This window comes from Callithrix jacchus, chromosome 15 (genome assembly GCF_049354715.1).
Source record: "Callithrix jacchus isolate 240 chromosome 15, calJac240_pri, whole genome shotgun sequence".
Classification (NCBI taxonomy): Eukaryota; Metazoa; Chordata; class Mammalia; order Primates; family Cebidae; genus Callithrix; species Callithrix jacchus.
In genome coordinates this window covers 83,844,069-83,865,275 of record NC_133516.1, presented here as the reverse complement: position 1 = coordinate 83,865,275, position 21,207 = coordinate 83,844,069, and the positions used below count along the sequence as shown (strand labels likewise).

At 36.3% G+C, this 21,207-nt stretch overlaps 1 protein-coding gene across 15 annotated transcripts in view; it reads right to left on the bottom strand.

Annotated features, from left to right (window-relative positions):
* Window positions 1-2,025: 2,025 nt before the first annotated feature.
* The window catches only part of IGSF11 (immunoglobulin superfamily member 11), a 206,519-nt gene continuing 187,337 nt past the window's right edge, over window positions 2,026-21,207 (bottom strand). For 7 of the 15 annotated variants that reach the window (XM_035274116.3, XM_054246070.2, XM_054246072.2 and 4 more), the window contains 3 exons: window positions 8,059-8,181; window positions 7,116-7,266; window positions 2,026-4,339 (listed from right to left, as the gene is read on the bottom strand). In XM_035274116.3, the coding sequence (XP_035130007.1) occupies window positions 3,898-4,339; window positions 7,116-7,266; window positions 8,059-8,181 (716 nt within the window). In that variant the 3' untranslated portion in view covers window positions 2,026-3,897. The remainder of the gene's footprint in view (window positions 4,340-7,115; window positions 7,267-8,058; window positions 8,182-21,207) is intronic. The other 8 variants (XM_035274118.3, XM_008982404.4, XM_035274122.3 and 5 more) reach the window with 3 other exon arrangements.

Here is a 21,207-nt window from a genome sequence, read left to right as displayed (position 1 = left end):
TTTTTGCTTTATGAAAAACTGAAGAGAATGAAAAGACAGGCTATACACTGGAAGCAAATATTCGCAAACAATATATTCAATAAAGGATCTGTATCTAGAATATGTAAAAACTCTCCAAACTCAACTTTTACTTGTCAACAGTAAAAAACAAACAAACAAAAAAAGCATTCTGGTGAGTTTTGTTTTGTTTTTTTTTTTTTGGAAGATGGGCAAAAGACACAAGTGGGTATTTACTGAAGAGGACATAGAGATGACAAACAAGCACGTGAAAAGATGTGCTTAGCCAGCAGGGAAGTGTGAATTTAAACCATTATCACAAAGTTCACATGTTCTCACTCACTGGAGTCAAAATGAGTTAAAAATTAAAACGACTGTTCTCAGAAAGACAGAAAGTAGAATGACGATGATCAGAGGCTAGGAAGGGTAGCAGGTAGTGGGGGAAAGTGGAAATGGTTTAGGTGCAAAAATATAGTTAGAATGAGTAAGATCTGGTATTTGATAGCACAACAGGTTGTCTATAATCAATAATAATTTAGTTTTTAAATAACTAAAAAGAATAGAATTGGAATGTTCTTAACACAAAGAAATAATAAATCCTTGAGATGATGGATACCCCAATTACCCTGATTTGATTATCATACATTGTGTGCTTGTATCAAAACATCACATGTACCCTATAAATATGTATAACTATTATGTACCAATAATTAAAAATACATTTTTAAAACCACTGTAAGATATGGTATCACTACATTACCTATCAAAATGGCTACATTTAAAAATATTGATAATACCAAATGCTGTCAAGTATTCAGGAAAACTGGATCACTTAGACCACTGGAAGAAATGTAAAATTATATGGTCACCCCAGAAAAGCGTATGCCATTTTCTTTCAAAATTGAACATGTACTTACCACATGCAACCCAGAAACTGCACTCCTGGACATTTATCCCAGAAAAATGAAAACTTATGTTCACACACAAATTTATGCACAAATGGTTATAGCAAATTTATTCCTAACAGCCAAAAACTAGAAACAACCTACATATCCTTAATATCCTCCAATGGGTAAAATAAACTATGATACCTCTGCTGTACCAAGGGAAACCACTCAGCAATAAAATGGAACAAATTATTGATACATACTACAACTTGGATGGATCTCAAATAAATTATTCGGAGCAAATAAAAATTTTTAAAGCAAAAGCCAATCCTCATACTGCATTCCATTTATACAGCATTCTCAAAAAGATAAGACTACAGAGACGAAGAACAGTGATGGGAGGAATTAGGAACTTGGGAAGGAGGGTGGTGGCTATGGCTGTGAAAGGACAGCATCAGGGATCCTGTATCCTAACTCTGGTATTGGTCACATGAAATCTACACGTGTGATAAAACTGTATATAACTAAATGTGCACACACATACACACAAGTGCATGTACAAGTGTTGAAATCTCAATATGGTTGATAGATTATATCCATCAACTGTGTTACTGTACAATAATTATGCAAGATGTTACCACTGGGAGAAATTAGGTATATGAGATCTCTGTTATTTCTCACAACTGCATGTAAAAGTATAATTATCTCAAAAAGTTAAGACAAAGGAATTATCTAGTACACATCAAGAGCTACAATCATGCTCATAACTTGACTTAGCAATTTCAATTCAGAAATGAGGATTTATCTGCTGAACACCCACGTGAGGCACTGTGGTAGATGACAGAGATTCAGTGGTGAAAAAGGCATGCACAGAGACCGTCTTCATGAACTTTCAGACTAGGAAATGGGAAAATAGTTCAATCTATGAAGAGGGTCACTACATCTTCAGTCATATGGATAAGAACTGGAATCAGACTAAATTTCTAATAGTAAGAAAAAGGCTAAGTAATTTTTGGAATATCATATGCCTATTAAAATGATTATAAATATTATTTAATAGGATGGAGAAAAGCTTGTAACATTAAGGAGAACATTAAGTTTTAAAATGACATACTCAGAATTGACAACTAATGACAACTTGTTTTATATGAATAAAATTTTATTGAATTTTAGATAATTAGAAAGAATAAAGAAATGCAAGATAAATGCTTTCTAAACAGCATCTGATAGCATCATCTTTTCAGTGTCATAGTATTTTCACTTTTCTTTATAAAAAGTATAGACATTCATTTATTTAAATTTTTACAAAGTAAGAACCATCAAATGGAAAAAAAATAAGTAATGCTAAAGTAAATTCAGCTTTTTATCAATATTGAAATGGCAATGGTTAGGTTCTGAGTGTAGCCTTCTTGGAAAAACAGTGTCTGCAGCAGGTGTTGTTTTCCATTCATTCAAATAACTGAAAAAAAAATGTCAGGAGGCCACTCCCTGTGAAGACTACACTTGCAGGAAAAGAGAACAAAAAGCATGGTAGTAAGAGGCAGTGAGAGAACATATACAGAAAGAAAAGACACTCTTACTGAGACATGGGATATCATAAATAACCTAGGAAACAAATCTGGAAAGACATTTGTGGGTTGCTTGAAGTGTGGTTAAGGCAAGACAGTCACCAATACAAGTACAGCCAGATCTACACAGAACAAAATAAAGTGGGGGAGTTTGTAAATTAATCCGGTGAACCGCAAGTCCAGCCAAGCCAGGTAGCAACCACAAAAGGAGTCTCTTTACAGAGGTGTAAAATGCATTTGGGCAACCCTGAGCTGACAAAAATGGAGGGCCGACACTCCCAGGAGCACACCAGAAGATATATATACCTTTTGTCTCAGTGTTACCTCTTTTGCAAAAAGAACTATTTTGAAAAAAAAAAAAAAAAAAACAACTTCTGCCCACCCTGACAAGTTAACTTTTACTTGTCAAATCAGGAGAAAGCTATCTAGCCCAATACAAAAGGCATCAGGTGCTGCCCTTGTTAAGACTAACCTACTGTAACAGCAAGGGAGACCTGAACAACCTTGCTCTGTTGGGCTGCTCAGCAAGGCCACAACCCCTTAGCCCTACGTTCCTTCCCACACAACCTAGCTCGTTCATTATATGATGGACCTCTATGGGCTCACTAAATATAACCATTGAACAAGGTGTTATACAACAGTTTTTTCTTCCTTAACCCAATGCCTCTCAAGTATTTAAAAAAAAATCTTTTATAAAAAAATATTTTTCCAGGAAAAAATAAACAGTAATTGCCATGGACCTGTAACAGATCCTAGAATAACATAGACAGGCAAGAATCTGTCAATATAGCAATATTCCAAATATGAAATTCGTGGTTCAGGAAGAGACAGCTAAATAAATAAATATGAAGGGGCTTCTCAAAGAAGTTTCCTTTGTTTTCCCCATTTCTTACTGAATTTTGTTCATGTAAAAAGTTTTGATCATATGATAGAAGAGTCAGCCCTGTTGGGACCAATATTAACCATTTATACCATGAAGCCCTCTACATAACGAGGGAATTGGGAGAGACTGAACATATCACAGGGTTGCTCACTATTTTATTAAAGACACCTACCTTTTAAAATAATCCCAATAAACTCCATCTGGCACTTTAGTCCTCTTAAAAATTATTAAGTTAGGCATGAAGAACAAGCCCATCTGGGCGGCAGTTTGGATTTTAAGTGCTATTCTGCTCTTTTATCTTTTTCCTTGGCTTGGCACATCTTTGAGATCCAGCTTTTTAAACAGAATCCTGGGACATCTTTGGTGGGGAAGCAAGTCTTCATGATGGATCATTCCAGTCCATTTTACACATCTTACTGGCCAAGTAACATCACTGCCTTCTTCTTTGTGCATTTTACTAACATAAGAAAGTATTTCTTTCCCAGCACGCACCCACCCTACCCTCCCCCTTGTATGAGGGCATTCAATTTATTCATTTCTGAACACAACAACGCCTTATGTCCTATACCAAGGAACCAGCCCGACTCTGGGCAGGTATCATGACAGGTACTGCACCAATTCGCTCCAGCGTTGCGTGGCTTATGGTGTAGGAATGAGTGTGTGGAGGCCGAGGCTTTCTAGTGACTGAACCATTGCTCCTGGGCATCACCTGTGGTGATGACCCTCTGTTGGCTGTCACTACCAGAGTCTTATGTTGACCGGGGACCAGATGGCTCCCATTAGCATAAATGGATGGTATGTTGGCATTGCCTGAGTGGAGGGAGAAAGACTGGCCCAAGTCACTGAAGTGGTTGAATGACTCTGCGTTTCTATGAACTTTTGGATTGTTGCTCCAGTATCGACTGTTGTAGGTATTGGAAGAGGTTAGCGTGTTGTTGTCCGAGGAGGAAATCTCAGTGTGAAATGCTTTGGCAGAAGAACTCTTGGGTGGAAGATCATCCTCTCTGAAAGGAACAAAATAAAGCTGTCATTAGGATTTACTTCAGGTTACCTCCTACCCTGGAATCTTTCTTTTCATGTTAAGGCTTGTACATGTGAAAAACAAATCCAGGAGAGCCTACTCCATTGTGAAAGCAAGCATGGGGCAACCCTGGATGGCCTCAGCCTGCCATCCATTCCCTTTGAGACAATAGTCAAGAAAATCTCTCCACAGCTTCTTAGTCTCCAACAGTAGAAAAGGAACTCTCAGATCTCTCAGAGAATATCTGTTGCAATACAACTTCTAAATATATGTATGAAAAAAAATTCACGTAAATATATATTATATGGTAAATATATATTTAACAAATCCTGCTTTTTATATATTTAAATATATATCTTGCTTTATGTATATTTACTGTAAATATTTATATATAGTAAACATATCTTTATTCACACATATATGTTTACTATAAGTAGGAAATTAGTCCAAGAAGAAATCTACTACACTAGGTGCCATAAAATACCTGGGAAATCAAACTATAAGTAGCAGAACTTCAAGAAATAATTAGAGTTGGCCTAATTTTATTGCCCTTTGGAGTTTGGGGAATCACTGTGGTGTGCTGATGGAGGCTTTCCTCAGTCATTTTATCCTGGGGTAGACCCCAGGATTTTATCCTAGCATATGGCCCAAACTCTTAAGAATTACAAGAGGCTAAAACAAGTCATTTATTTAAGATGTTAACCAATTTATTTAATATTTATTGATTACACTTTACAATATATTTCATGTAAAAAAGACACAAGCCCTACACCTAAGAAATCTATAGTCAATGAGGGTAGTAATCAATGCAAGAATTTCACAAGTCTGAAAGGTTAGGCAAGCGCTAAAGACAACATATGTGAGGAGGTGCTGTCTGGCCTAATCTAGAATCAGATCAAAGAATTTAGTAAAGAGATGGATCAAATGAGAGGCATGGTCCAGAAAGAAAGCAGAGGCTTGTGCAAAAGCCCTGAGCAAAGGGAAAATGCAGGACAGACTGGAAGGCAAAGTGAGCTGAGAGTGGTAAGAGAGAAGATAAGCAGGCAAGGATCAGACCCTGAAAGGCTGTGGTATGTCTCACTATGGAGACTAAAGTCATTATAGCCTTTTCAAAAAGGATATGCCGTGATAAAATCTGAGACTGGGCCTGAACCCTCAAATTTCCCCAATATGATAGGAGTCACTTTTCTTTAAAGATCATTTTGGCATTGTTTTCTTAAAATGTCATATTCTTTTTTTAACATAATAATATGTTTAATAATCAAAATTTTAGGAAATACAGAGCATTTTTTTTAAATACAAATTTTCCATAACCCTAATACTCAGAAATACTGAGCATTAGCATTGTAGCCAACTTCTTCCCAGTCTTTTTATTTTTTTTTCATTGCATTTTAGGTTTTGGGGTACACGTGAAGAACATGCAAGATTGTTGCATAGGTACACACATGGCAGTGTGATTTGCTGCCTTCCTCCCCTTCACCTATATCTGGCATTTCTCCCCATGCTATCTCTCCCCAACTCCCCAACCCCCGCTGTCCCTCCCCTATTTCCCCTTAACAGACCCCAGTGTGTGGTGCTCCCCTCCCTGTGTCCATGTGTTCTCATTGTTCAACACCCGCCTATGAGTGAGAACATGCGGTGTTTGATTTTCTGTTCTTGTGTCAGTTTGCTGAGAATTATGGTTTCCAGGTTCATCCATGTCCCAACAAAGGACATGAACTCATCGTTTTTGATGGCTGCATAATATTCCATGGTGTATATGTGCCACATTTTCCCAGTCCAGTCTATCATCGATGGGCATTTGGGTTGGTTCCAGGTCTTTGCTATTGTAAACTGTGCTGCAATGAACATTCGTGTGCATGTGTCCTTATAGTAGAACGATTTATAATCCTTTGGATATATACCCAGTAATGGGATTGCTGGGTCAAATGGAATTTCTATTTCTAGATCCTTGAGGAATCGCCACCTGTCTTCCACAATGGTTGAACTAATTTACACTCCCACCAACAGTGTAAAAGTGTTCCTATTTCTCCACATCCTCTCCAGCATCTGTTGTCTCCAGATTTTTTAATGTTCGCCATTCTGACTGGCGTGAGATGGTATCTCAATGTAGTTTTGATTTGCATTTCTCTAATGACCAGTGATCATGAGCATTTTTTCCTATGTTTTTTGGCCTCATGTATGTCTTCTTTCGTAAAGTGTCTGTTCATATCCTTTGTCCACTTTTGAATGGGCTTGTTCTTATCTGAACTAACCTTTCTGAGCCAAACTGCCTTTCTGAGCCATAGTGCTGTGGCCTATCTGTATACAGGCACTGGTATGCTCTTGTGGTGTTCCTTCCTGCTCTATTTTCATGTGTATTATAAATGTCAATAGTAAACACATGTTTTAGACACATGTTTTACCTATCCCATCGTGGCAGCCACCTAACCCTGCCTACCCTGGAGAAACAGAAGAGAAGGAGAATTCTTCATTTGTATCTTCCTAGCTGGGCACATGCTGGACATTCCCCTCCTTCACGATCCAGTGAACAAAGTTGAATAGTACTTTCTTCTATTGAAAGCTCAGGGCTTTTGCACAAGCCTCTGCTTTCTAAAATGCAATGAAGAAAAGTGACATACAAGAAAGTATCATTTAGCCACTTTAATTATCGTGGCCATCAAAGTTTTATAATTAGCAGATATATCTTAACTGTCAAAAATGAACAGAAATACACATTGACTATTCAGGACCAATAAAAAAAAATCTGACACACAAACCTTATTTCATTAGGAATTTCTTCTTCCTCCTCCTCTTTATTTTTGCTTCTCCAGTAAAAGAATGCCCCTAAAATTAGTGCAATGCAAAAAATGATAATAACTGCACCAGTGCCAATGGCTCCAGCTATTAGTCCAATGTTCCTGGGCTGGGCTGTAAAATATATTTAAGGGATATTTAAAGAAAAGAGAAATCAAGAAATAGCATATACCCACGCAATTGTAATAAGCATATAAGGTTCCTAAAGAATCTGCTTAAAATGTATCAAACTGTCTAAAATCTTTCATCTATATAAAGTTAAACCTCAATTAACTTTCTATATTGTTAGTGGCTAGGACTAACATATAGTAGGCTCTGAACACACTTTGAATGAATAAACAATTACATGGTTTACACATTTTAGGAGAACAATACCTACATTACGTAATGGCACCAATCTAACTTGCCTGATCTAGCCTAAATGAATGCTAAAAATTAGGGGATATCTTTCTACCTCAACCCAGTCAGATAACTTCCTTTTGCAATCAGAATTCAAATATCCCAGAATTCTCTACTAAAGAAAAGTTTTCTACACTGCCATTTATAACCTAGACACCCAAAAATTATACAGATATAAGAAATTAGAAAGAACCACAAGAAGGTCTTGCTATACCCATAAGATTATTATAGCTTTTACAATGTCTATAACATTACACAGTAAGAACTGGTTCAATTCTAACAATCCTGAGGAGAAAGATACTTTGCCATAAAGATTACCATACTGCTGAGGCTAGAAAGCATCATATTGCTGACACATTTACAAACTATTTTCAATAAATCCAAAAGAATTTCTATTTAATCTTCAGACAACCTTAAGGCAATTCAGCAGAACGCTTCATTTTCTGGTTTAACAAAGATCTTAGAGTTTCAGACCCAGAGTTGATATCAGAATTTCCATAAGCTTACGTGAAATAACCTGGAGATCCAGAAGACAGGTGCTGGTTCCAATAGCATTAGAAGCCACGCACTGGTACAAACCTGAAGACAGGGCACTGATGTTCCGGATGGTGACTGTTCCCTGGACCTGGTCTGTCACAAAAATAATAATTGAGTGAGGATTTGGCAGAAATAATAGCCAAACCAAAGAAATCAGCAGAAGACTATAAAAACAAATGTTGAGACCTATCAATACATTTCTTTTGGGGGGGTAGGGTGAGATATTATTGGTTCATAAACATTAAAGACTAAAATTATTATCTCACTTTAAAGACCTGTAACTTTAGAGGACTGTCCTAAATAAGAACAATCTTAAAACTGAATCTGCAGGTTAGCATGTAAAGTCCTAAGTGTTAGTAGACTTCCTTGAGGAAATGGTGGCTAATACTTAACCTAGAGAATTTAAGGTAACATCAAACTCTAGTTCTGAGGAACTGCAATAACATAAAGATCATGTTAAACTTATAATAATTTTAACTTCATGGTTGATGAAGAAAATATCAATTCTGCGCTCTAAGGTATAGACTGTTACTCCCTAACAACATCTATTTACAGTTGTTTGTGTTAGCTAAGAGCCTCCAAGAAGCAGGCACCAAGACAAGCATGAGGTTTACTGGAGGAAATACCAGTAAACGAAATGTGAGAGGAAGATGCAGAAGGCAGGGAGAGCCTCAGACTTTGGTGTAGGTCTCACCACTCACTGTCAAAAGGAGAGGGAAGCGAGGAAGATTGGGTAAGAAGAGTCTCAAGCTGCAACACACTTTTATGGAAGTGTCCACCAGGCAGATGGGAAGTCCTTGAGCCAAAGTCACCTGTTAAGGGAGTCCCATGCTTTGCAGAAATAGGCCTGCACTAGTAGCCCTACTGTGGCTCATCACTGGCTGGGAAGAGCCCAGGCGAAGCTTGGCCTTGGTGTGAAGCAGTGGTGGATCTAGAGGGGAAGCAGCAGGGCTTTCAGTCAATTATGTTCCCTACATCAGGAGTTTGAACAATACATTTTCAAGGCCACTGCACTGGTATTGCCAAGAAATTATTCAATAGTTCACATTTTAGTAATTCATCAATATTAGCATAGTTTGATTATTTATTCCTATAAAATATAAATGACTTACAGGAATAATTTTTAAAAGTTAATAGTTACTAATATGTGCCAAGCATTGGGTAAGCTTTTATATGCATTATTTCAATCTTTACAAATAACCCTGAGGTATTTTTATTATTAATCTCATTGAACAGTCAAGGACATTGAAGCTTTAGATGTTAATAAGATTACACAGCTGGTTGTTAGGAAATTCAGTTGGATGAAGGGGCTGTCTTACCTCTAAGCTCTAGGCTTCACTGCCTCCCTTATACAGGAAAGATAATACATTCAGTCATCTCAACCATTCAAAACAGAGGCAAATTTGAAGTAAACAGAAAAGCCTCCTAATAGGACAAGTAAAAAAATATTCTGACACAAAGTCCAAGTATGCCTGGGGCAACACCTGGAGCTATCCCCACCTGGGTTACTTATTTTTAGATGGAACTCAGACTTAGTTAACTGGTTTCTGCTGGCAACCATCATCTCTATCAAGATAAAAGGCAGAAGCAGAGAGGAGGGGTCAGCAATGTGTGCATGCATTTAATTCATTCACTTAATAAATAAATATGTATTGAGCATCTTCCTTTGTGCTTGGTTTCCTGAGGATGGTGATACAATAATGAACAAGACAGGCCCAGTCCCTTGCCCTAATGAGACAAGTATGCACACAATGACAATAAATGGGGTAAGTGCCAGCCAGGGCTAGAGGACAGAGGGTGATAGGGGAACAGACAGGAGAGACATCTAATGAGGACTGAGAAGTCAAATAGGCTACAGGGGAGGAGAAAATAATTGTCTCAGAAATTACCAGGCACACAGAAAGGTGCTTAATAAATAAAGGTGATCAACAAATAAAAGGGTTGTCTACTCTTTAGTGTGTATTGTGTACCACATACACTGTACTGAGCATTAAATATGCTGCATTTAATCTTCATAACAAGCTTACATTCTATATTCCCTACTTTACAAAGGTGAGACAACTCAGAGAAGCCATGCATTTGTCCAAGATCACAAAGTACACAAGTAGCAGCAATCTATAAAATGAGGTTTGTCCAAGTCCAAAGTTTGTACTCACCACACGTACACTTGGCACTCTAGCAAGGCACTTAAAGCCATATTATTCTACAGGGTGCAGCTACAGAATATTTCCTGACTAATAAATGTTCCAGTGCTGTATTTATAAACTAAACCATCTGCCTAGCTCCCTCTTCAACACATGTTCTAATATCATCAATGCAAGAAAATCATAATCTGCAAATCAAGCATACAATTTGTGTTCCTGGGGTTTTTCTTGGTAGTGGTAGGGTTTTTTCCCCCTAAATTCTGGAATTCTAAAAGTTTGATGAGCTCACACCAAACCAGTAATTTTGTTGACATTTCCAGAGACAATCTGGGAAATCTTAAACAGCTCCTCTACACAGTATTCTGCCATGTAGAAAGAGGTAAACTCTAAAGATTCTTGCTTTAAAACATTATTTTTAAAAGGTGAAGTCACTGTGCTTTCTTTTGTCTCTATAGATGCCAACACCATGAGCATGTTTCCATAAGAAAGTATTATTAAATGAGGTTGATATACTATAGTAGAGTTAATGTGGAATACAATCAGGGAATGAGACAGGTACATTGATAAGAGAAGATTAACCAGAACAAAATAGCCCTGTTTACGTAGACAAGGCAAAATGAGGATGGGAGCAACTCCAGCAAACAGCAGACTGTTTGCACCCACAAAGCACATAGCCCTTCCTGAAACTAACAGGCTAATTCCTCAATCTGTCATTTCACTTGGACTGCCCAGGCAGAAAAGTAGTTTTCTGAAATATAGTTAAGAGAATAAATATTCTTTTGAACTTCTTTTAAAGAGTAGGGAAAGTTCAATGGTATGAAACCACATAATTTGGGAAGCTCAAAGGACATCACTCCCCACTGTTTCAGTTCACAGCAACTATGCACCTGGTTCAGCAGCCACGTAACTGGCATAGAAGGCCCTTCTGAATTACAGAAACCCAAATGTTAGTGTACACATTTCCAGTTCCATCATTTCTCCTGAGTTCCAGAATGCCGCCTCTGGGTGCCTAGTAAATGATGCTAAGAGCATGTTTTCCAATTAGACAGCCTAAGTTTGAATCTATTCTACCTCCTACTAGTTATGGTCTTGAGTGTGTTACCTGTTTTCTTTCATACATTTTAGTTTCCTCATCTGCAAAATTTCTGAATCATAAAAAATATTCAGTAAATATATATGAAAAATGTCTAGTGTCTCCCAATAGATATTAATTCCCAATAGATATTGATCTTCTGGATTTGAAGAGTGACAGATAAGAATTCTTAAATCATAAATTATATTTTTCATAGGATTTCTATATTTTAAATGAGTGACTATAATAACCTATCTTATATAAAAGTTTCAGAAGTATTCTGTAGACTGTAACAGTGGATGTATACTTTATTCTTATTTGAATGAATACATTACATGAAAATTATATATTTCAATAATATGTAAAAATTATCCTAACCTGAAAAAGACATTTGTTAATTTTTTAATGGTAAAGGGAAAATTAATACAAAATAAATGACAAATTAAAATCTGTGAAAAAACTTAAAGATAACATCACAGCTACTTAATTTTAAACTCTATTACTCTTAAATTTAAAATATAACATTGGACACAGAACATTTTACTTCATTTTGTGTTGATGCTGGCTAAATTAAGACGAGATGGAGGTGGGACAGGGAAAGCACCTGTTCCCATTAATAGAATGTCCAGGGGTACCTTCTCGATGGATGTTAGGATACATAGTGCTTCACAGCAGCTCAGTTTTTTTGGCCAATGATAAAAATATTTTGTCTGTTTGCCCTGATTTTGGTTTTGCCATTGAAATAGATATTGCTTTTGCCACGTCAGATTTTAAATTCATTTCTGATCTCATGTTAGTATATTTCAGAGCAACATTCTCATCCTCTTCTATTTGCATTTCTGCCATTCAAGTATTCACAGAGCGGAAGGCTACAGCAAATATTCAAACTTGTGAAAATACCAATGAATCATTACTCAGCAACATCTGAATAATGTAGTGTGCACAAATACATTAGTATTTCCTTGCAAGAATGATTCATCATTAGCAACATACAAGACACACAAGACTTGGTGGGGCTACACATACTCATCACATGGCAAAAGCTACAAGCAAGACCAATTAGATTTTGACTGCTTCTCTCCTACCCACTTCTATTGATACTGCTTTTACTATTAACTGGACATTAATAGATTCTTCTGAATTAGTATATATCTATGTTGACGGTTGCTCCTTAATTCTCAACAAATGGCACATGGTACTCAAGAAACGTTACCATTATCATTATTTCAAACCCCATCTAGAGGTCCCAGAAGACCACTAACTCACTACCCTTCCTCAAGCAAACCTCTACAAATTCCTCTTCTGAGTTAAGATGGTTGCTTCAGTGGCCCACAACAGGAATCTGAGTTAACTCTGACTCTTCTGAGTTCAAACATCTAATCAAACTCAATACATTGTCATTTTTTCCTCAATCTCTCTCAAATCTTATCCTTCCCCACTATACCTTCTTCATCCCTGTCACTAGGGACTTAGTTGAGGTCCTCTTCATTTCTTGGCGGGGTTATTATCAAAGCCTTCCATTCATGACTAGCTGCCCATCTTTCAGCCTGATTACTGACACGGTTTTTAAAATGCGCATCTGGTGATCTTCTCTTCTTTATAAATGTCAGTGCATCTCTATAGATAGAGACAACATCCAAAATCCTTGCATATTACATAAAGCCTTTCACGATCTGGACTTCACCTTTTCACGCTCCTCTCTGAAGACACCTCCATGAACCTTTATGTCAGCTTCACAGATTTTCTCACTTAAAAATGTCAAACTTTCATACTTGCAAGATTTTGAGAGCATGGTTCCCTGTAATACCCACTTTTACCCAGTAAAACTTCTATCCTTCATTTAAGATCCCTTCCTGCTTAGGAACCTTTTTCCCTATAATGTTCTTCCTGGACTCGTCAGAGACAAGTAATATTTCTATAATTTAAATTTTATGGCACTGCATTCATTTTTGTAGCATTAAACAAAATGTAGTACTATGACTGTCTCTTTAAAACTGTCTCCTCCATTAGGCAGTGAGCTCTAGGACAGAGATACGTCTCTTTGAATTTCTCCACCTTCCCCAACACTCTGCTCTGAAGCAGTTGCACAGAATAAGGTGTGTGTTTATGTGTGTGTGTGCATACACAAACATTTAAAAATAAATGAATATATAAACAAATTAATATAGTTATAATTGTTGGCATTCAATCTTTTAAAACAGAGGAAATATGGAACATTATATAGAATTTGTTTCTTTATGTCAAAGGGCAAAAATAAGGGAAAAAACTCAAGTTAGAATAACATCTTGATGAAGCAGAAATTAGCACTCATTTATTCAGCACCTTTAGTGGGTGAAAATGTTTCTGCTCCCCATGAAAAAATTTACGGAAGCACTCTTACTGGGAAGGGAAACAGCACTGACAGTTCAAGAAACAGGAACAGGCTGTGTGTGGTGGCTCACACCTATAATCCCAGCACTTTGGGAGGCCAAGGCATTTGAGACCAGCTTGGTCAACATAGCAAGGACCCATTTCTACTGTATGTATATAAAATTTGTTAGGCATGCTGGCGTCTGCCTGTAGTCCTGGCTACTCAGGACACTAAGGCAGGAAGATAACTTGAGCCTAGGAGTGTGAGGTTATGGTAAGCTGTCATCATGCCACTACACTCCAGCCTGGGTAACAGAACAAGACTTTGTCTCTGAAAAATGAGAGAGGAGACAGAAGAGGAAAGAGAGAATAGAGACGGGGGGCAGGGCAGGGGAGAGAGAGAGAATATCAGGATTCCTGAGTGTTACAAGCATACCGTAAGAACTATAGTCCTTCTTATCAGTTCTGGGCAAACCTAGTCCCTTTTTGGAGCCTCAGTCTTCTCCCTTTAACATGAGAGTGGGACCATGGTGATATTTAAGATACTCTTCTGCTACAGCTATGATATCTAAAGATATACACAGAGTTCTCAGGCAAGCAGGAGAGTTAATGATCTCTCTTCACTGTATTAAATTATGAAAGGATGAGGAAAACAGAGGATTTCTTACAAACTATGAAAGAAAAATGTACAATCTGGATTCAGAAAATATGAAACATTAATAATAAAAATAAATACACCACACTTTATATTTACCAAGATAAAAAATGGATAGAAAATTGTCATTATTTACACATAATTTTTAAAAAACATTTTAAAGTTCTCTGTGCATCTTTAAAGTGTGAAGGTTATTCTCCCCTTTAAGTCAGAAAGGAGGTATTTTTCCCCTAATTATCCCTCAGCTTTCCTTGCTGAGTTCAAGTTTTACTGAACCATCATGAGAAACAACTGTGCTAATCTCCATCCTTGGTTGCCAAGAAACTGCAGGCTTGGAGAGTGGGTGTCACTCCAGAAAGGAATCCCAGTACATGGCTTGATATGCAGTTCCTGTGAGCTAGCTCCAGCCCTGGATTTTCAATTGCTGCGGGACAAACGCCATGCGGCCTCACATCTCCAATCACCTCACTCAACATCACAGGGCCCAGCCGCCCAACCACCCTCACTGCATTGACAATCATCCCTTTCTTGTTTTGCTCATCCCTTCATCTTCCCAAACCCTCTAGAGATGTTGGCAGAAACAAACAGAAAATATAACTCACAGTTTTAGAGAAACTACAGAAGAACAATCCAGGTGAAAAGTTTACATGAGGACAACAGGAAAAGGATGTCACCATGAAGAAAAGTTAACTACACAACAAACAGGAGGATTAGCATACAAAAAGCATGAAGTTATGTGAAGGTGACTATAAAATTAGTATGCTCAAAATTATTAATACAGAATAGTCACCGTAATAAAAGACCCAAAAGCAACACAGAAATAGCCAGGTGCTGTGACTTTTGCTTAAGGCCAAGAGTCTGAAGCTGCAGTGAGCTGTGATGATGCCACTGCACTGTAGCCTCGATGACAGAATGAGATTCCATCTCTTAAAAAAAAAGAGAGAGGAAAGAAAATAAGAAAATAGATTTTAAAATTCATGGATAGGCTGAATAGCCATCAGAGTAGAAGAAAGAACTGGTGATCTGGAAAAATAAAAAACAAAAACAAAAAATAACCAGAATGCCACACAGAAAGGTAAAGAAATTTACTGACAAGCAAAGGGTTAAAAAACATGGTGTACAGAATTAAAAGCATAAACCAAGAGCTAATAGGAAATGATAAAGTAAAGAGAGAAAAGGCTATATTCAAAAATATAAGGACAGAGAATTTTCCAAAGTGACAAAAAACACAATCTCTCAATTTAAGAAGCACCATGAGCCCATAGCAGAATTAATAAAAATTAACACATACCTAAACTATATTCTAGGATCTAGAGAACACCAAGTACAAGCAAAAAGCAAAGGAAGGAAAATGCAAATGCCTATAATTACCAGCAGATTTTTCAATAGAAACAAGAAAGGCTGGAAGAAAATGGAACATTTTCAAATTCTTGAGGAATGATAACTAATAATCTAGCATTCTATACTAACTAAACTGCGTTCAAGAGTGTAGGGAAAAAATATATTTTCAGAAAAATGAACCCAAGAACAACTTAACACTCATAGATCATCAATGTAATACCTACTGAAGGGTGTGTGTACTTCAATATAAGAAAATGGAACAGAAAAACTGACTGTGATGAAAGAAGCAATGCTGAGCCACAAAACTGGCAGACTTTGGGATAAATCTAAATAAAACAGAAATGTTCGTAAACAATGACAAAAATAAGGATGATTAATATGGAGAAAAGTTAAAAATAAGGTGGAATATACTAAAGCCAAGAAAAAATGCAGACAATTAAAGTACAGAACTTAAACATATGAGAGAGAAGTTGAGATTTATGATGGATAGAATAAAAATATCCAAAAAGTGGCTAATAAGAGAGAAGAGAGAGAATTAATGAGATGAAATATTCACACAGATCAGGGGAAATGGAAGAGATAAAGCTTTCTATCGTCCTATTACTCGAATAGACAGTAGAGTTTTTTTACTTCTAGACTACATTAAATCAAGTATATATTTAAGAACTTCAAGAATAAGCACTAAGAGAAATACACATAATTTCAAAAGTAGAGGAGAAAAAATATTACTATAAAGAATATTTGAATAATCAATAGAAGCTAATGGGAAGGGAGACATAAAGAAAAAAAACCTTAATAAATAGAAAACCTCAAATAAAATACTAGAAATTGAACTATACCCATAATCATTAATATAAATGAATTCAAAGGACAGAAGCTCTCACATTATGGATTGAAAACCAAAATAAATCCAGATATATGTTGTCTATAAGTAATACACCAAAACACAAAGCATGGAAAACTGAAAGCCAATAAACCATAAAATAGAAATGTGCCAACAAGAATTAGCCAAAGAATGCCACTGTAGCTTTTTAAACATAGAGAAACAATGAGGTATAACAAATCTGTAGGCACCTAATGACACAGGCTAAAAATGGATAAAGAAAAACTGGCATAACTGTAAGAACAAATTGACAAATCCACAGTCTTACAGTGTGATTTTTAAACACAAACTTTTCATAAAATCAATGCCAATGCATGTAAAATATTGCTCGAGATATAGAATACTGACTGAATAACACAATTACCACACTTCATATGCAATGCATATACAAATACATACCCTAACACCTGCAACTGAACATAATGGCTCTTAAATTCTCCACCTTGCTGGCTCCACTACAAACACACTGGCCTCTTTGATATTCATCAAATACATGGGCACGTGCCCACCTCAAAGCCTTCATATGTCCATTCCCTCTGCCTAGAATGCTCTCCAGTCCCCATATCCACATGGCTCATTCCTTCATTATCTTTAAATATTTGCTAGAATATAATGAGGCTTACCTAAGCACCTTACTCAAAATTGTTGTTCCTCATCCCCTAATCTACTTCACCTTGATGTAATCTTTCCCCACAGAATGCTGCATATTATCACAAATTCTGCAATTTACTGATTATATTTCATCTCCACCCATTTGAATGTAAGCTCTACGAAGAGAAGAATATCTATTCTGTTCACCAATGTATCTTCAGCACCTAGAACAGTTTCCAGCACCTGACAGGTGCTTAACAAACATTTGTTGAATGAATGAATGAATGAATGAAGTACAGAAATTTATGCAAGTTACGAGAGGTTAGATAAAATCAAAATCTGGGTTTAGCAAGATAGATTTTAAAAACAGAGGACAGGCATATATAAACAGTATTAGGAATGAAAAAGGGACTAAATAAAGAGTTTAAAACTTCATAAGAGAATAATAACGATGGTAGTTTAAATATTAATATTTAGTAGGGGCTTATACATGCCAGCTGCTGTTCTGCACATCTTCCATGCTTATTCATTTAATCTTTGTCCAACCATAAGTTAGTTACGATGATTGTCTCCATTTTACACATAAGAAAAGGAAGACACTAGGTCACATACCCAGTGATTCCTGGATTCAAGGTTCAAAACTATGTCCACCGATTCCAGAACTTACACTCTTGAATACATTATTCTGTTTCTATAAAGAGAATTCTATGAAGATCTTGATGGTGATATGTGTAACTTGGACAAAAAAGACCTTTCCAGAAAAATATGGAAGATACAGAAAATCTGTACCATAAGAGAAACTAAATCAGTAGTCAAAAATCTACCAACAAAACCTAAGAGCAAGGTAAACTTTCATAGGCAAATTCTATAGATTCATCATGATGCCCAACTTATTCAAACTATTTCAAAGAATAAAAAAAGAAAAGATATGAAATTCATTTTATAAGATTATTTGGTATTATATACTAAAATTGAACTAGGACAATAGAAGACAGAAAAAAAAACCTATAGGCCATTCTCACTTGTGATCATTGATAGAAATATTTTCTCAAAATATTAGCAAACCCCATAGAACAATTTATGTTTTTAAATCTCAATCAAGGAGACTTTATTCCATAAATGCAGGGATGTTTTAACAATAGAAAATCTTAAATGTAATTTATTTATTGAAATTTGGGCCCAGATAATTTTTTGTTGGGAGGGCTTTCCTTGTGCATTATACAATTGCTTTTTCTTTTTCCCCCAGCTTTACTGAAGCACAAATGACTAACAAAAATTGTGTATATTTATGGTATATGTTATGTTATTTTGATATACATATATACTGTGAAAAAATTACCACAACCAAGCTAATATGTCAATCACACCACATAACTACCCGTGTATGTGTGTGTGGTTGGGAACAATTAAGATCTACTGTCAGCAAATTTCTAGTATACTATACAGTACTGCTAAATATAGCCATGATGTTGTACATTAAATCTCCATAATTTATTCATCCTGAATAACTGAAACTTTGTACCTTTAACCCACATCTCCCCATTTCCCCCACTTCCCAGCCCTTGGAAACCACCATTTTATTTTCTGTTTCTACAAGTTCAACTACTTGAGACTCCTCATTGTCTTAGTTTGTTTAGGCTGCTATAACAAAATACCATAGACTGGGCACTTTATAGGCAACAGAAATTTATTTCTCATAGTCCTGGAGGCTGGGAAGTCCAAAATTAAGGTCCCTGTGGATTCAGTGTCTGGTAAGAGCCCATTTCCTGGTTTCTAGATGATGATGTCTTCTTGCTGTGCCCTTACAGGACAGTTCTTAGGGTGGTCTGGAACCAACTCAGTTCTTCCCATTTTCTTGCTCACTGTTCTCAAGAATAACTATAGAACATGCTAGGAAAACAATATCCTGAGTTAAGGAGGAACTGCACCTCTGGCTCGGTTCCAGACCCTCCTAAAAACAGGATGTCCTTCAACACTTTAGCGCAGTGACACTTGGGTATAAAACTCAGGGTGAGCTGCTTTCTGGGTTATCTCAGCTGATATGCAAGAGGGCATGTGCAGACAAGACTCTATCTGCTCCAGGCAGCTTTTCTGAGCCTTGTGGAACTGGCTTTCAATGAATGCTAGGCTTCTGTTGTCCTTTGCTGCCTATTAATAAATCCACTTCATGAAACTCATTTTGTGTATGAATATTCTGTCTCACGAGACTCGGGCAGGTAACCAGTGCAGAGTGAATTTGCTTCACAGTCCTTACTTGGTGAAAGGGACTAGTTAGTGCACTGGGTCTCTTTTATAAGGTTGAGGACATCATGCCTTTTTACCACTAAGTACTTCAGTAAATACTTCCGAAAAACAAAGACACATTTTATATAATCACAGTACATGCATCAAAGTGAAGAAATTTAACTCTGATCTAATAGCATTCACTAATCTATAGTTTACAATCAGAATCATCAGTTATGTCAACAATGTCTTTTATAGCTACTTGTTTCCCTGTTCAGATGGTAAGCCAATATCCTTCATTACATGTAGTCATCTTAACCCATTTATGCTCAGTGTTCCATTACTGGAATGCTAAGCATGTGGGAGTAATTTATATCCTACTGCTCAAGGTCATCGCCAAGGTCTGATTGCAAAAAAAAAAATCAAAAAATTACAACCTCAGGCATAAATGAGTTAACTCCCTAGTCTTTTTCAATATGGACAGTTTGGCCTTCACATTTGTTTGAGGTTTCCTCATGATAAGATTTAGGTTATGAGTTTTTGATAGTAATATCACAGAAATGATGTGTCCTTCTCAGTACATATATTTGGAGGTACGTGATATCAGTTTGTTACAATATCGGTGAAGTTTACTTTGATCACTTGGTTAAAGGGGTATCCAACAGGTCTCTCCCTTATAAAGTTACTTTTTTGTCATTAATAAGCAATTTGTGGGGACAGACTTTGTTACTAAATAGCCTGTTTCCCATCAAATTTTTGCTCACTGTTTTCACCTCAATGACAATTTTCTAACTCCATTGTTCCTTGTATACACATTAGTTGGCATCAGACTGTAGGAAAAAAATGCTTGCTCTTTGACTCCATTCATTTATGTTTATCAGTAGGGATTTGGTGATTCATATTTTATTCTATGGACTATATATTTATTTTAATGCTCAAATTGTCCCAGATTTGGCCAGAGGGAGTTCCCTTAAGCTGGTCCCTATATATAAAAGAAATTCTAATCTCAAAATATTATTCCCTTGTCACCAACCAGACTCTGGGATGCACTTTCCTGCTGTCAAATATTCTTTTTTCAGAGAATGCATCATGAGTTTATATTAAGCAATTGTAAACCTAATTAGTAAAGTAAATCCTCTAAAAAAAAATCTAAGTTATTTTGGGGTAATATTCTATTTTGAGATCTACTTTATTAATATAGATATCAAGAGATGAATTTGAATTAAAAATATTACAATTTAATGTACATGATTATGATAGATATGGTTATCCAAAGTAATTCTGATAATCAATACAGAGTTTAAATTATAAAAGACAAAGTTTTCATTCTTGTCATTCAAGTTCACTTTTATACCTAAAGTTGCAGAGTATTCAAGTTGAAAAGAGGATACGGTATCAAGAAATCTGACTGATATACACTTATCCAGAAATAAAGAGGTTACAGAAGGCTCTTTCTACAGCTATTTCTCAACTTACATATCAATAAACACTGTCAACTCTTCATTTAAAATTCCAAATTCCATCCAATATTCCACAGAGATATAAATAAAAAAACAAAATGCTGCCACAGAGGACCTTGAAGATATTGTTAACTCCTTTATTTAAAAAAAAAAGGCAAACATGAGCCCAGAGAGGTGAACAGTACAGAAATACTAGAAAGTCTAAACTCTGAATACCATTGTCAACACGTCAAGACAAGAGCTATTTCAATCATGCCATTTACAATGGTGAGACTGACAAATCAATCCGCAAAAGCAGCAATTTAGCCAACAGTGTCTGAAACATTTAGCAATGAACAACAGTATTGCAGCAATCATTCTTAAAGTAATAAAAAGTTATTGTGTTGTAAAGAAGTTTTTTT